Source organism: Grammomys surdaster, unplaced genomic scaffold (assembly GCF_004785775.1).
Source record: "Grammomys surdaster isolate TR1022 unplaced genomic scaffold, NIH_TR_1.0 354, whole genome shotgun sequence".
Taxonomy (NCBI): domain Eukaryota; kingdom Metazoa; phylum Chordata; class Mammalia; order Rodentia; family Muridae; genus Grammomys; species Grammomys surdaster.
This window is the reverse complement of record NW_021604773.1, coordinates 77355-91299: the sequence shown is the minus strand read 5'-3', so window position 1 is coordinate 91299 and position 13945 is coordinate 77355. Positions and strand designations below refer to the sequence as shown.

The window sequence follows — 13945 nt, the reverse complement described above, 5'->3', positions numbered from 1 at the left end:
CCTGTGCCTGTGCCTGTGCCTGTGCCTGTGCCTGTGCCTGTGCCTGTCCCTGTGCCTGTGCCTGTGCCTGTGCCTGTGCCTGTCCCTGTGCATGCAACTGCAGAGGCCAGAAGAGGGCGTTAGATCCCCCAGAGCTGGAGTTACAAGGGTCTTGAGCTGCTGACTTGGCTGCAGGGAACAAAACTCCAGTTCTTTGGAAGGGCAGCAAGTCCTCCCAATCATGGAGCCATCAATCCAGCCCCTGATCTTGCTGCTTGAACCCTAATAAAGGGGCTGGAGCAATGACTCAGTGGTTAAGAACACTGGCTGCTCTTCTAGAGGACCCTGGTTCAATTCCCAACACCCACATTGTGGCTCACAAACCTCTCTAATTCCAGTCTCAGGTGATTCACTGCCCTCTTCTGGCCACCACTGGCATTGCAATCATGTGATACACATGTAAATGCAGGCAAAAATATACACATAAAAATAAATTCAGAGCTGGGCATTTGGGGTGTACACCTTTCATCCCAGCACTTGGATGGGAGAAGCAGAGTTTGAGGCCAGCCTTGTCTACAGAATGACTTCCAGGACTACACAGAGAAACCCTGTTTTGAAAAAAAAGCAAAATCATTAGCATCGTAGCAATAAGTTTAGAAACATATTTTAACTAAGATAAAAAGGGGTAGTGTTTCATAGATTGGGTGTGGTGTCAAACATCTGCAGTCTCAGAACCTGGAGATAAGAGGCAGGAAGATGAGACCTTCAAGGTCATCCTTGAAACTAACCTAGTGAGTTCAAGGCCAGGCTAGGTTACATGGTTACATGAGATCTGATTTGAGAGGGGCAGGGGCTGGGGGTGGGGAAGAAGAGAGGAAAGGAAAAGAGGTGAAGGGAGAGAGAGAACTGAGGAGGGAATGAGTTGGGTGTGTTTCGTCAAAAGCAAGAATCTCATGCGGCCTCGGCTGAGTCGGGAGAGGACAGGTAGCAGATGACAATCCGCGGGACCAGATCCTGCAAAGAATGTTGACCCTCCCTGAGGACTTTGCCAGCGGAGAGAGAGCAAGCTGTGGCCAGTATGACCTGGTGCCCTCTGGTGGCTGTGTTGAGGACCAGGCACACCTTCAGTCCTAGCACTCAAAAGAGGCTGAGGCTGGTGGATCTCTGTGAATTTGAGGCCAGCCTGGTCTCAAACATATGGTATAGTTCCATGCCGTTCAGGCATGTGCAGTGAGACTCTATATCTATGCTTTTGTTTGATTTGGTTTTAAAAACAATTTTGACTTTTTTATTCATTTGTACGTAACGTGTGTATGCTACATGTATGCAGGTGTCTGAGGAGGTTAGATCTCTTGGAGCCGGAGTTACAGAAAGTTGCGAATTGCCTGACATGGGTGCTAAGAAGTGAACTCAGGACCTCTGGAAGAGAAGCAAGTGCTCTTAACCGTTGAGCCAGCTCTCCAGCTCCTGTTTTTCGTTTCATTGAGACAGGATTTTGGGCTGGAGGGATGGCTCAGTGGTTAGGAACACGGACTGCTCTTCCAGAGGTCCTGAGTTCAATTCCCAGCAACCACATGGTGGCTCACAAACATCTGTAATGGGATCTAATGCACTCTTCTGGTGTGTCTGAGGACAGCTACAGCATATTCATATATGTAAAATAAGTAAATAATTCATGCTGGGCAGTGGTGTCGCACGCCTTTAAATCTCAGCACTTAGGAGGCAGAGGCAAGCAGATCTCTGTAAATTCAAGGCCAGCCTGGTCGACAGAAAGAGTTCCAGGACAGCCTGGGCTACACAGAGATACCCTGTCTTGAAAAACCAAAATGAATGAATGAATGAATGAATGAATGAATGAATAGAAAAAAGAAGAGAACAAAATATCTTTAATAACCTATTATATGATTTGTGTTTGTGTTCATCGAATGCATAGGCATATGTGTGTATGTGTGTACGGCTGTCTGTGTATGTTTTGTGTGTATAGGTCAGAGGTCAATGTCAGATGCCTTTCTCAGTTACTCTCCACCATATTTTTCGGTCGTTCTGAGGATTGAACTCAGGACCAGACGCAGCCTGAGCAAGCACTCTGCCACTGTGCTACTTTGCAACCCCTCCACTCCAGTGTCTTTTCTGAGACAGTCTCTTCTTATTGAACCTAGAATTCTGGATTTGCTTAGGCTAGGTGGTCAGCTAGCTCCAGGGCTCACTGTTTGCCCTGCCTCCTTAGTGCTGAGATTACAGGTGCCACAACAAACTTAGCCTTTGTGTCAGCACTGGGGGTCAACCTCAGGACCCTCATGTTTATATACAGTAAGCACTTTACCCACTGGGTCATCTCCTAGCCCCTATGTATATGATTTTGGGGCTTAGGAGGTTATATTGTTCAAAGGATATAATTTTACAAAAATTTAAAATTAAGTTTATTTTTTTTTAAATGAGCCATTTTGTCTAAGTAAGGATTTTACTGCTGTGAACAGACACTATGACGAAGGCAACACTTATAAGGACAACATTTAATTGGGGCTGGCTTACAGGCTTGGAGGGTCAGTCCATTATCATCAAGGTGGGAACATGGCAGCATCCAGGCAGACATGGTGCAGGAGGAGCTGAAGGTTCTACATCTTCACCTGAAGGCTGCTAGCAGAATACTGGCTTCCAGGAAGCTAGGATGAGGGTCTTACAGCACACACCCACAGTGACACACCTACTTCAACAAGGCCACACTTTCTAATCATGCCACTCCCAGGGCCGAGCACATACAAACCATCACATTCTACTCCCTGGTCCAAACATATGAGTCTATGGGGGCCATATCTAAACATAGCATAATAAAAAATATATTTAGTCCAACTTCTAAAGTCCCCATAGGCTATAGCAGTCTCCACAATGTTTTCTTTTTTCTTTTTCTTTTTTTTTGTTTTTTTTGAGACAGGGTTTCTCTGTGTAGCCCTGGCTGTCCTGGAACTCACTCTGTAGAACAGGCTGGCCTCACACTCAAAAATCCGCCTGCCTCTGCCTCCCAAGTGCTGGGATTAAAGGCGTGCGCCACCACCGCCTGGCCAGTCTCCACAATGTTAAAAGTCCAAAGTTCAAGGTCTCTTCTGAGATTCATCCGATCACTTAACTGTAATCCAAAAAGCAAGACAGGAAAACAGCTGGGCAAACTCCAAACTCTGTATCTCCAAGGCTGATGGCAAAGCGGTGTTCAGATCCCCAACTCCTTTTTCATCTTTTTTGGCTGCAACGACCCTCTTTTTCCTGGGCTGATTCCACTCCCTGTTAGCAGCTTTCCTCAGCAGATAGCCCCATGGTTCCGGCATCTTGAACATCTTGGGGTCTCCAAGGCAACTTCAATGTTACAGCTTCTTGTTTCAATGTCTGGGATCCACACATGATCTGGGATTTTCCTAAGGGCTGGTGTCACTTCTCCAGCTGTGCCCTCTGTAGCAGTCTAAGCTCAGGTTGGTCCACTCCACTGCCGCTGCTGTTCTGGGCGATCATCCATCTCCAATACACTGGGGTCTTCCACCGCAACTAGGCTTCACCAAGAAGCCTCTCATAGGCTCTCTTCATGGTGCCAAGCCACAAATCCTTTGCATGACCCCTTCAGTCCTGGGCCATCAACCATAACTGAGGCTACACTTCCACCAATGGCCTTCCATGGCCTCTCACAGTGACAAGCCTCAGCTGTTCTTCATGACACCTTCATGCCTTCAAAACCAGTACCACCTGGGTGGCTCTTACACATTACCAAGTACAGCTGTAGTACGAGGTACAACCTTGACTATCTGGAAGACAGCTTCTTTGCACTCCCAGAAAACATTTTCCTGGGCCAAGCATATACAAACCATCACACATTTATTTTATCTTAAAGAATTTCCTGCTGGATGGTGGTGGTGCATGCCTTTAATCCCAGCACTCCGAAGGCAGAGGCAGGCAGATCTCTGTGAGTTGGAGGCCAGTCTGGTCTACAGAGTGAGAGCAAGTTCTAGAACAGCCAGGGCTACATGAAGAAACCCTATCTTGGGGGTGGAGGAGAATCCCTGGGCTGGGGGAGACGGCTCACTGGGAAAAGTGATTCAGTGATTTTTGTGGAAGCTTAAGGACTAGAATGGGCATGGAGACCTGCCTGTAATCTCAGCACTCAGGAGGTGGGCACAGGGGACCCAGAACAAGCTGACTACTAAACTAACTAAAACAAAAAGTCCTGGGTTCAGCCAGAGACCCTGCTTTAGTATATGTGGTACAGAGCCACTGAGGAAGACACTGTCAACCTTTGGCCTTCACACTCTCGTATGCATCCATACACATGTGTAAAAATGAATAAGAATTTCCTAGCCCTCCCCTCTTAGCACTGGACTTTGAACCCATGACCTCAAACATACCAGGCAATCACTCCTTTTCCCATTAATTAATTTATTTTATTTACTTTACATCTTGATTGCTGGCCCCCTCCCCATTATTCCTCCCCCTCTCTGAGAGGGTGGACCCCCTGGGTATCCTCCCCCCGCCCTTCACCCCTAGCACATCAAATCTATGCAGGGCTAGGTTCATCCTCTCCCACTGAGGCCAGACAAGGCAGCCCAGTTAGGGGAACAGATTCTATAGACAGGCAACAGCTTTAGAGACAGCTCTGCTCCAGTTGTTGGGGACCCACATGGAGACCATCTGTACATCAAGTACTCTCTTCTCTCTCTCTCTCTCTCTCTCTCTCTCTCTCTCTCTCTCTCTCTCTTTCTCTTTCTTTCTAGTTCTGTAAATTTTATTGAAGATCTCAGAAAGAGGGATATTCTTTAAACTGAGTTGTTGTTAAACCATTAGGACCTGAATTTGAATCTGTGGAAAACTATCTTGCCACACCAGGAGACTAGAGCCCCTCTGAGTGAAGGCATCTGCACGAGTATGGTACAGCCACAGATGACAAAACACAGACAGGCGGTATCTTTTGGCCGCTGTCTACTTAAGCCATAGTGAAGCTGGACCAGTGCGAGCCTGGGTTGCTAGAAGATATTTGTATGCAAGGTCTCAACTGCACTGTGTACCTTGTGTTCTTCACCTCTCTAACTTGTCCTGAAGCCTTTCTTGAACTCTGAGCTCTATCTCCACATTCCTCCTGATGTCCCTCAAACAAGTCCAAAACTGACTTCAGGATTTGCTGCCCCAACTTTAGTTCTTGTCTATAGTGGAGCCCTCCAGGAACACCTTTGTCCCTTTCCTCTGAAAAATCAAGGTCGTTAAGTTCAGGCTCCGTCCGCTCACTCAGCCTCCCAAGGTCACCCAGCTCCCTGGGAGCAGAGTCCTTGTACCCCTCGATGTAGGGTGCACTAGGCTGCAGCCAGCTCTTCAAAGAGCTTTGTCGTCTCTCCGATTTCTCTTAGTGGGCGGCTACTCTCTCCGCTCAAGTGGCTTTTTCTATGGTTAACTTCTTCTCATCTTTGTCTCGAATTTGCTTCGGATGAGGCTCACTTGGCTAGTACCCAACGCCTTCCCGCAGCTGCACCTGCCTCCGTGGTTCCTTTTAGGTACAACTGCAGAAGCCACAGGAGCTTGGGGAGACAGGCGTTGGCCTAGCCAAGCACTCTTACTTTCTAAACACGTTCCCAGACCCTCCCTGGTGAGTTCCAAGCAGGATCTCTTATCTCTTCAGATGAGCCACATCCTCAACTGACTCTGGTTTTGTTTTTCAATGGGGGAATTTATCTTTTTTAAAAGGATTTTTTATTTTATGTGTAGAAATATTTGCCAGGCGGTGGTGGCACACGCCTTTAATCCCAGCACTTGGGAGGCAGAGGCAGGTGGATTTCTGAGTTCGAGGCCAGCCTGGTCTATAGAGTGAGTTCCAGGACAGCCAGGGCTACACAGAGAAACCCTGTCTCGAAAAAACAAAAAAACAAAGAGAGAGAGAGAGAGAGAGAGAGAGAGAGAGAGAGAGAGAGAGAGAGAGAGAGGAGAGATGATGGCTCAGTGGTTAAGAGCACTGGTTGCGAGCCTGAGTTCAATTCCCAACATCCACATGGTAGCTCATGATCCCAGACCTGAATTCAATATTTTCACATCTTGCTAGTAATCCAGGCTTGGCGAACTTCCACAGTGCAAGAGCCAGAGACCTGGGCCTGAACACCGATAATGCAGACTTGAATTCAAACCTCTCACAGAGTATACTAGACACACGCTAGAGATTCCTTGTAGTAGTTTGGAAGCAAGAAGATTGGAATCTGATTCCCTTTTCTGGAGTGCATCAAGACAGATCACTCATAAACATAAAATAAATAAATCTTTTTTTTTTTTTGACAGGGTTTCTCTGTGTAGCCCTGGCTGTCCTGGAACTCACTCTGTAGACCAGGCTGGCCTCGAACTCAGAAATCCGCCTGCCTCTGCCTCCCAAGTGCTGAGATTAAAGGCGTGCACCACCACTGCCTGGCAAAAATAAATAAATTTAAAAAAAAAGAGAGAGAGAGAGAAGCAAACAGGCAGTTATTGTAAGTTACAGATAAGGATGTGTGTGTGTGTGCTGAGTGTGTTGTGTGCTTGGCTGGCTGGGGGAGTTCATGTGCACAGTGTGTGTATGTGCAGTGAGTATTCTCAGATGTCAGACAAGGGCATCAGAGTCCTTGAAACTGGAGTTTCAGGGGGTTTGTGAGCCGCCATGTGGGGGCTACAGATTGAACCTAGATTCTCTACAGAGTAGCCAGTACTCTTAACCACTGAGCTATCTCTTTAGCCTGTGAGTAATTCATCCACAAGCCAAATAGCTCCAAAAGTAGCCAGTGACCCCCAGAAGTGACAGCAGAGCCGTGGATCAGTTTTCCTTTCAGTCCTCAATGTAGCCAGCTCTGCAGGTACTGGATCCCGGATTTCTGGCCTTCGTGATCATGAGATGAGACGTGTCTGCAGCGTAAGCTACTGGGGTTAGGACACTTTGTAAGGGCGAGCAAACTGGTACAGCTTGTGTTGAACACAAAGCAGACTTTTTCAGAAAGAATTGCTTTCCCTCCGTGTTGCAGCTGATTCTTGGAGGAAAAGCAGGAGTCAAGAATGAAAGGGTTAAATCGGCATGTGCAAAGGTCCTGAGACAAGAATGTGGCTGAGGTCTCTATTAGAACCTCAGTGGTCCCTGTCACTGGGGCGTTGGGAGAAAGGGTCTGAGGGGCCCTACAGGACCAAAGTAGCATGGATAGGCCATGCTAAGGTTTGGGATTTTGTTCCAAGGTTGTTAGGAGCCACAGGAAAACTGGAGCTGTGGAATATTTATACTCGTCTCAGTCTCTATTCCTTTTTCCTCAAGGCTGGTTCATTATTCCTTTTCAGACTGTGATCACAGGTCCTCAGTCTGGAGACAGAGAGGATGGAGCACTGAATTTAGCTTGTTGGAGATGCCCAGTGAGGACACAGAAGGTTCCTGGCTCTCTTCACCGAGTTTCCCCCATCACACACGCAGATTCTGGCTAATTCTTTCCTGGAATCTAAGTGCATGAACACAGCATCCTTTTAGGGAAATACAGTTTTCTAACGGCTTCTAGGCCTCCGAATCCTCAGTTGCCAACTCACTCCTGTAAAGTCAAGTTGGGGGTGAATGATTCAAATTCCATTTTTCTGTGGGAGAATCACAGCCCACCATCCGCATGCAGGGTAGGGTACTGATGCGGAAGCAGAGGGCTAGGTGGGAAAATTTCCTTATTTGGTTCCTAGTTGACCGTTGGTGGGGACAGCCAGTTGAAGTCAGTTAAAGAAGTCAGGTGACAGATAAACATCTCTGATGGTGAGCCATCCTTGGGGGAGGTGGGGGTGGTAGAGGAAGGGGAGGGAAGGGGTGGGCATGCCACGCCGTTCATAGGGTGTGGAAGATAAAAAACTAGAGCAAAACTGAAATTCTGTGTGAATGAATATCTCCTGTTATTGAATCTGCTCAGCTTCCAAGAAGGAGAAGTGAGGTTCAGGAATCCCAAATCGTTAAATCATTTTGTCCACTTTTACCCTTTCTTTTTTTTTTTTTTTTTCCTTCTTGAGACGGTCTCTCTATGTAGACCTGTCGGTCCTGGAACGCTCTACAAAGGCCAGACTGGCCTCAAACCCACAGAGATTTCTTGACTGCTGGCATTAAAGGCAACGCTTGGATTTTTTTGTTTTGAGACAACTGCTCATGTAGCCCAGACTAGCGTCACTATGTAGCAAGGATAACCTTGAACTCGATCCTTCCCACATGCTGGGATTACAGGCTTTTATCACTGGCCCCCAGATAATAGATGCTAGGGACCCAACCTAGGCCCTTGTTCCAGGACTTTCTATATACCCTTGTGCTGGAAGGCAGCGGGAAAGAGGTGCTGCATGGTTTTGGGGGTGCGCTGGGGGTCTGTCTGTGATGAGACAGCCGGGCCTAAAGCGTACACTGGGAAAGCACACGCAGTTTCACTTTTTCAGACCTAAGGTCCATTTACTCTGAATCAATTTGGGCTGGGGGGCGGGGGTGGGGGGATCCATTCCAATTGCCTGTCTCCCGTTGCGTGCCTCAATTTCCCTGCTCTGCCCCTCCCAGCCACCCTGTAACTGAACTTGGGTCTCAACCAATTCTCAGCCTCCAGCCACCGCCCTGCGGGCTGAACCATCATGGATGGAGAAGGGAGAGCGAGGAGCTCTCTTGTTACTGGTCCCAGGGACGCCGTCTATGGAGACAACCCCGGATATCAAGAGAACAGTATGGAGTCTTCCGTTGAGGGTCGCGCCTGTTGCCACAGCCCCCGCTGTGCTCCGGAACCTCGGTTCACGCATCACCCTGCTCCCCCCACGCACTTGGTTTGCTCCGACCCCTGAGGCAGTCGGCTGTGCGCACGGCCCCACGCGCAGAGCTTGAGGTCCTTGTTGCTCGTGGGTCGTGTCCTCGCGTGGTGCGGGGATTCGACGTGCAGCAATGGCGCTCAGCGTTCGAGTCGTGTATTGGTAAGTCCCAGTGACTACAGTTCTCCCTCTTTCCTGCTCCGGGCTCTTTGTGCCAGGGACTCCCTTCTCTGCTCCCCATCCTTTGTGCCAGGAACACCCCCACCCTCCTTTCTCCGCTTCTCAGCCAATCTACCAGGGTCTGATGGCCGAGTATGATGACTGTATTTCAGACCCAAAGGGAGGGATGGATTTCCAAGCGGGTGGGATGGAAGTAACAGAGACTTGAGTCCGGTCCACGGCTTCTGACATTGATACCTCACCAGTGAAAGTGGAAACTGATGTTTGGGTCCTCTTTGAACACGTGACTCAGCGCTGAGGGGGAGGGGAGGGGAAGGGTAGCATCGGGTTTCTCTGGGGACCTTTACCTCCCGACAGGGTGTTTCACTTCCCCGTCTCTGAGCAGCACTGAGTTAGAGAAGGCTGAAGGGTGTCCTGCCGGATTTAGGGAAGTCTAAGATACATGGTGTGGTGGAGTTGGGGGTTGAGTCATAAGCGCTGTTGGGAGGTGTGGGGATGTCCTGTACCTGGAATGTAGTGTGAGTTAACAGTGGTCACACCTCCCAGTGTGTACATGAAAAAAGAGCAAATTGAGCCACGGAGTGGTGGTGTCGGTGCACACTTTTAATCCCAGCATTCGGAGGCAGAGGCAGGTAGGTAGTTCCAGGCTTGGCCTGCTTGTCTTGCTCTGCTTGTTAGAGGCAACCAGGGTGATGTAGTGAGACCCTGGGCCCCTAAAAGAAAAAGTAATCTGGGATAGATTGTAGGGGTGAGGTTGTAGCCCAGTGGTAGAGTGTTTGCCTGAAATGCACCAAGTCCTGGGTTGGGTTCCCAGCAATATACAAACAAAACAAAAAACCCAACACCTCTTACTGGCCTCTGATCAGTGGGTGCCAGGGCTGTTAAAACCCCAGTCCTTTTCTGGCCTCAGTTTCCCCTTCTGTAGTGTGAAGGGGGGGATGATGTTGGTTAGTCATCTGTCAGCACTATAATTGTGTCCCTGCTAGAGGCAGCCATAGAAAGGCCAGCCATTTTCTCTTGGTGGCTTTTTCTCCATCTGCATCTGATGCTCAGTTTGGCATGCAGTAAGTGATTAATAAGTGCTTGCTAAGCCGGGTGGTGGTGGTGCTGCACACCTTTAATCCCAGCACTTGGGAGGCAGAGGCAGGAGGATTTCTGAGTTCGAGGCCAGCCTGGTCTACAGAGTGAGTCCCAGTACAGCCAGGGCTACACAGAGAAACCTTGTCTCAAAAAAAGAAAAAAAAAAAAAAAAAACACAAAAAGCCAAGAAGTGCTTGCTAAATGGATTCCGAACCCCTGAAGTCCCTTGAGGGCTCGCCAATCAGACAGGGTGAGCCTGAGGTCCTACTGCCGATGCCCCAGTAACTTGAATCAGGGTTCCCTGGACCACCTAGCTGTGTGTGATCTCCTCCCTCTCAACCCCCTGGAGGGATCTGATCAGTCCCCAATTCTCAGGATGTCTTTCAAAAGCCTGCTTTGATGTGTTGAGGCTCCCAGGAGGCCACTGCACCAGATTTCAGGCACAAAATGGCCTGAGGCAGGGGATGTGGGGAGTTTATGTTTCATACTGGGTGGTGGGGAGAGTTAGGATTCCTGAGTGACAGCGGGGGTGGGGGGGGGGGGGGGAGGGAGTGAGTGGGTGAGATTCTACTGAGACAGCATTTGTCCTAATTTACTTCCCTCCGTTTCCCTCCCCCGGGTCATCTCTATGTGGAACCTGTTATCTCTTCGACATCCCTCCCCTCCTCCCCTCTGTCTTGGCTCTCTTGTTTTGAGGTGGGCTTTCTTTGTGTCTCTGCACTGTTGCGCACATCTCTCTGTGTGATGAGCACGTCTTCCCCTCCTTTGAGGATTTTTGTCACCTCTGCGTTCTCATCTGGATCTCGGTCTCTCTTACTTTCGTCTCGCTGCTATTGCCTGCCTCCCGTGGGTACCTGTGCTGCCTCGGATCCTTGCTGCCCTGGTTGACTGTGACAATGCTGCATTCACCTGACAGTGGAGCTTGAGGGTATAAGCCCAAGGTGAGTGAAGTAGGTCAGGGTGGGTACACCATCGGGAGGGTTTGCTGGGCCTGCCTGTGATAACCCCACCCTGTACCCTGTTTCCAGTATCTCCAGCTCAAGGAGAAGCTAGAACATGAGTTCCCCGGATGCCTGGACATCGTGAGTTGTAGAATGGGCACAGGATCACACTGTGCCTTGTCTATCCTTTGGGACTGGGAGGCAGTGGGATGGGTTAGACCAATCCTCTATCCTTTTGACCTGGGTTCTTCACTCTCTGGGAGGTGATGGAGAAGGTATCCCTGAGAGGTCATCTTAGGCCCCCTCTTAATACCTTCTTTCCTCAGTGTGGCGAGGGGACTCCCCAGGTCACCGGGTTCTTTGAAGTGACAGTAGCCGGGAAGTTGGTTCACTCCAAGAAGGTAAATCCAAGTCCTGCCCCATAGGGGATCAGTGTGGGCTGGTCCCTGTGTGGAGATTAGTTCAACTCTTCCTCTCTCCTCCTCAGAGAGGTGATGGCTATGTGGATACAGAGAGCAAGTTCCGGAAACTGGTGACCGCCATCAAAGCCGCCTTGGCTCAATGCCAGTGAGCCCTAGAGGCAGGGGTAAGGGAGACTGCTGGGAGGGGCGTTCCCAACTTGAGGTGTTGTATCGTTCCCTGTATATGAACTCTCCAAGTGGAGAGTGAGACATGGCCACATCCCAGGGGTTCCTGGAGCCAGGAGGTCATACCTGGTAGGTTGCAGAATGGTACTGGGGAGGGGATGGGCCAGGGGCTTGCCCTTCTTGATTCACGAATGGAAGATGCTAAAGGAAGTCAGGCTTGTGGTTGAGGTCATGGCTCAGTTGGTACAGTGCTCACCTACTATGCAGGAAGCTCAGACTTCCAACTCCAACACATACAGTAATGCAGGGGTAAAGTGACTTACGCCTCTAATCTCAGCGCTAGGGAAGGCAGGAATGAGCATTTCCAAGGCTGAGGCAGAAGGATTGCCATGAGTTAGAAGCCAACGCAGACCTCATGAGACCATGTCTGAACGAAACAAAACAACGAGGCTGGAGAGTTGTCTCAGCACTTGAGAGCACTGGCTGCTCTTGCAGAGGACGTGGGGTCAGTTCCTGGTATTGACTAGGTGGTTCATAGTTATCTATAACTCCAGCTCCAGAGGAGCTGACAACCCCTTCTGGCCTCTGGAGGTACAGCACACATGTGATGCACAGACGTACATGCAGACAAACACTTCCTACACATAAAGAAACAAAACATGTACAAATTGGCATGGTGGGAAAGGCCTGGGATCCCATCCAACATTTTGAAGGTAGAGGCAGGAGGATTAAGAGATCAGTTATCCTTGGCTTCATGGTGAGTTTGATGCCAGCTACAGCCATGTGAGACAGTCTTTATTGTTTTTTTTGGTTTTTTTTTTTTGTTTGTTTTTCGAGACAGGGTTTCTCTCTATAGCCCTGGCTGTCCTGGAACTCACTCTGTAGACCAGGCTGGCCTCGAACTCAGAGATCTGCCTGCCTCTGCCTCCCAAGTGCTGGGATTAAAGGTGTGCGCCACCACCGCCTGGCTGAATCTAATGTATTATTTTTACCTCCATGGACATCAAGAACTCAGGTTCTTAAAGACAAAACACTAAACACATAAAATAAAATGAATAAATCTAACAACAACAAAGTGCTGTTACAGAGCCCTGGCAGTTCGGCCCTGAGTCACCTTTGACATGACATGGGGCCATGTGGGAGCAGGCCAAAGACTTGTGTCTAACCTGGTGTCTTAATAGAATACAGCCCTGTTCCCTCTTCACAGCACATTCTTAGTTTTATTTTATTTTATTAGTACTGGGAATTGAACTGTCTCACAGATGCCCTACCACTGAACCACGCCCCCAGCCCCTCACTGGGGGATCCTAGGAAGGGGCTCTACCATCAAACTAGCTTCTTCTTTAGAAAAAAAAAAATTGAGACAGTTCTATCAAGTTGGCTTAAACTCTGAGTGGAGCCTGGAGCCTAAGGATTCCTTTGGTTTTGTTTTCTTGCCAGTTGTTGCAGATGTGCTCTAAACTCAGCCTCCTCTACAACCAGGCAGTACAAGGTGGCCCAGTCCGAGCTAAGTTCTAGTTTCTGATTCCACAATCTAGAAGATACTTCCTTCCATCTTCTCCGCCTTGGTATTAGTTCCTATCCTTTGGCCTAGAATTGAGTATCATGTCCCATTTCTCATGGACTAGATGTCTGCTGTCAGCAGAATTACAGTTTCTGCTCAGCTACACACAGTGGCTCATCTGTGAGAGGAACAGATGAGAGGCTGAAGTAGGATCGTTAAGATGGTAGGAGTAGAGAACGCCAGCCACACCTGGCTCAGCCTTCCGTTTATAGTCCCCTCCTCCGCCTCTCAAGCTGACCTTTCCCTCTCTTTCTCTGCAGTCCTGAAAACTCCTGGCCAGCCTTCCTTGGCAGACGCTTCATGACAGGAAGGACTGAAATGTCTCGAAGACCTGTGGTCTTTCCTCGATGGTCCTGCGACCGCCAAGTCAGGCCAGAGACGGATTCTGTGTGTGGTGCCTCCTCAGAATCTACCTGTGCACGCACACTGCCCTGCCCTCCTGCCCTCTCCCTCACCTCTCTCCTCCTCCCTACCTCTCTCTGAATTCCCCCATGTTTCCCACCTACCCTCCTGCTTTGGTTTCCCTTCTCCACCTCAAGACTGCAAGAAGATAGGCAGCCATGTTGCCAGGTGTTCCCGGTTGAATAAAGGTCGGATGCGGCAGTCCAAGGGAGATGTAGTTTATTTTGCCTTGCAGTTTCGGGTCACAGTCCTGGATGGGGAAATCAAGGTAGCAGGAACTTGAAGAAGCTGGTCACATTGTATCTACAGACAGGAAGCAGAGAGATGGGGCTAGGTGGAATGGCCCAGCAGACAAAAGCATTTGCTGCCAAGACATAGCTGAGTTCAGTCCTTGAGACCCACGTGGTGGAATGAGAGAACCAACTCCTCTGACCTCTGTT

General features: G+C 49.2%; 1 protein-coding gene across 1 annotated transcript; it reads left to right on the top strand.

Moving 5' to 3' along the window:
• The first annotated feature begins 8801 nt into the window (after positions 1-8801).
• Selenow (selenoprotein W) lies at positions 8802-13712 on the top strand. Its single transcript, XM_028779518.1, has 6 exons — positions 8802-8913; positions 10928-10952; positions 11040-11093; positions 11279-11353; positions 11440-11538; positions 13364-13712. The coding sequence occupies exons 1-5, from the start codon at positions 8885-8887 to the stop codon at positions 11521-11523; spliced, it is 267 nt and encodes an 88-aa protein (XP_028635351.1). The 5' UTR covers positions 8802-8884; the 3' UTR covers positions 11524-11538; positions 13364-13712.
• Positions 13713-13945: the final 233 nt, after the last annotated feature.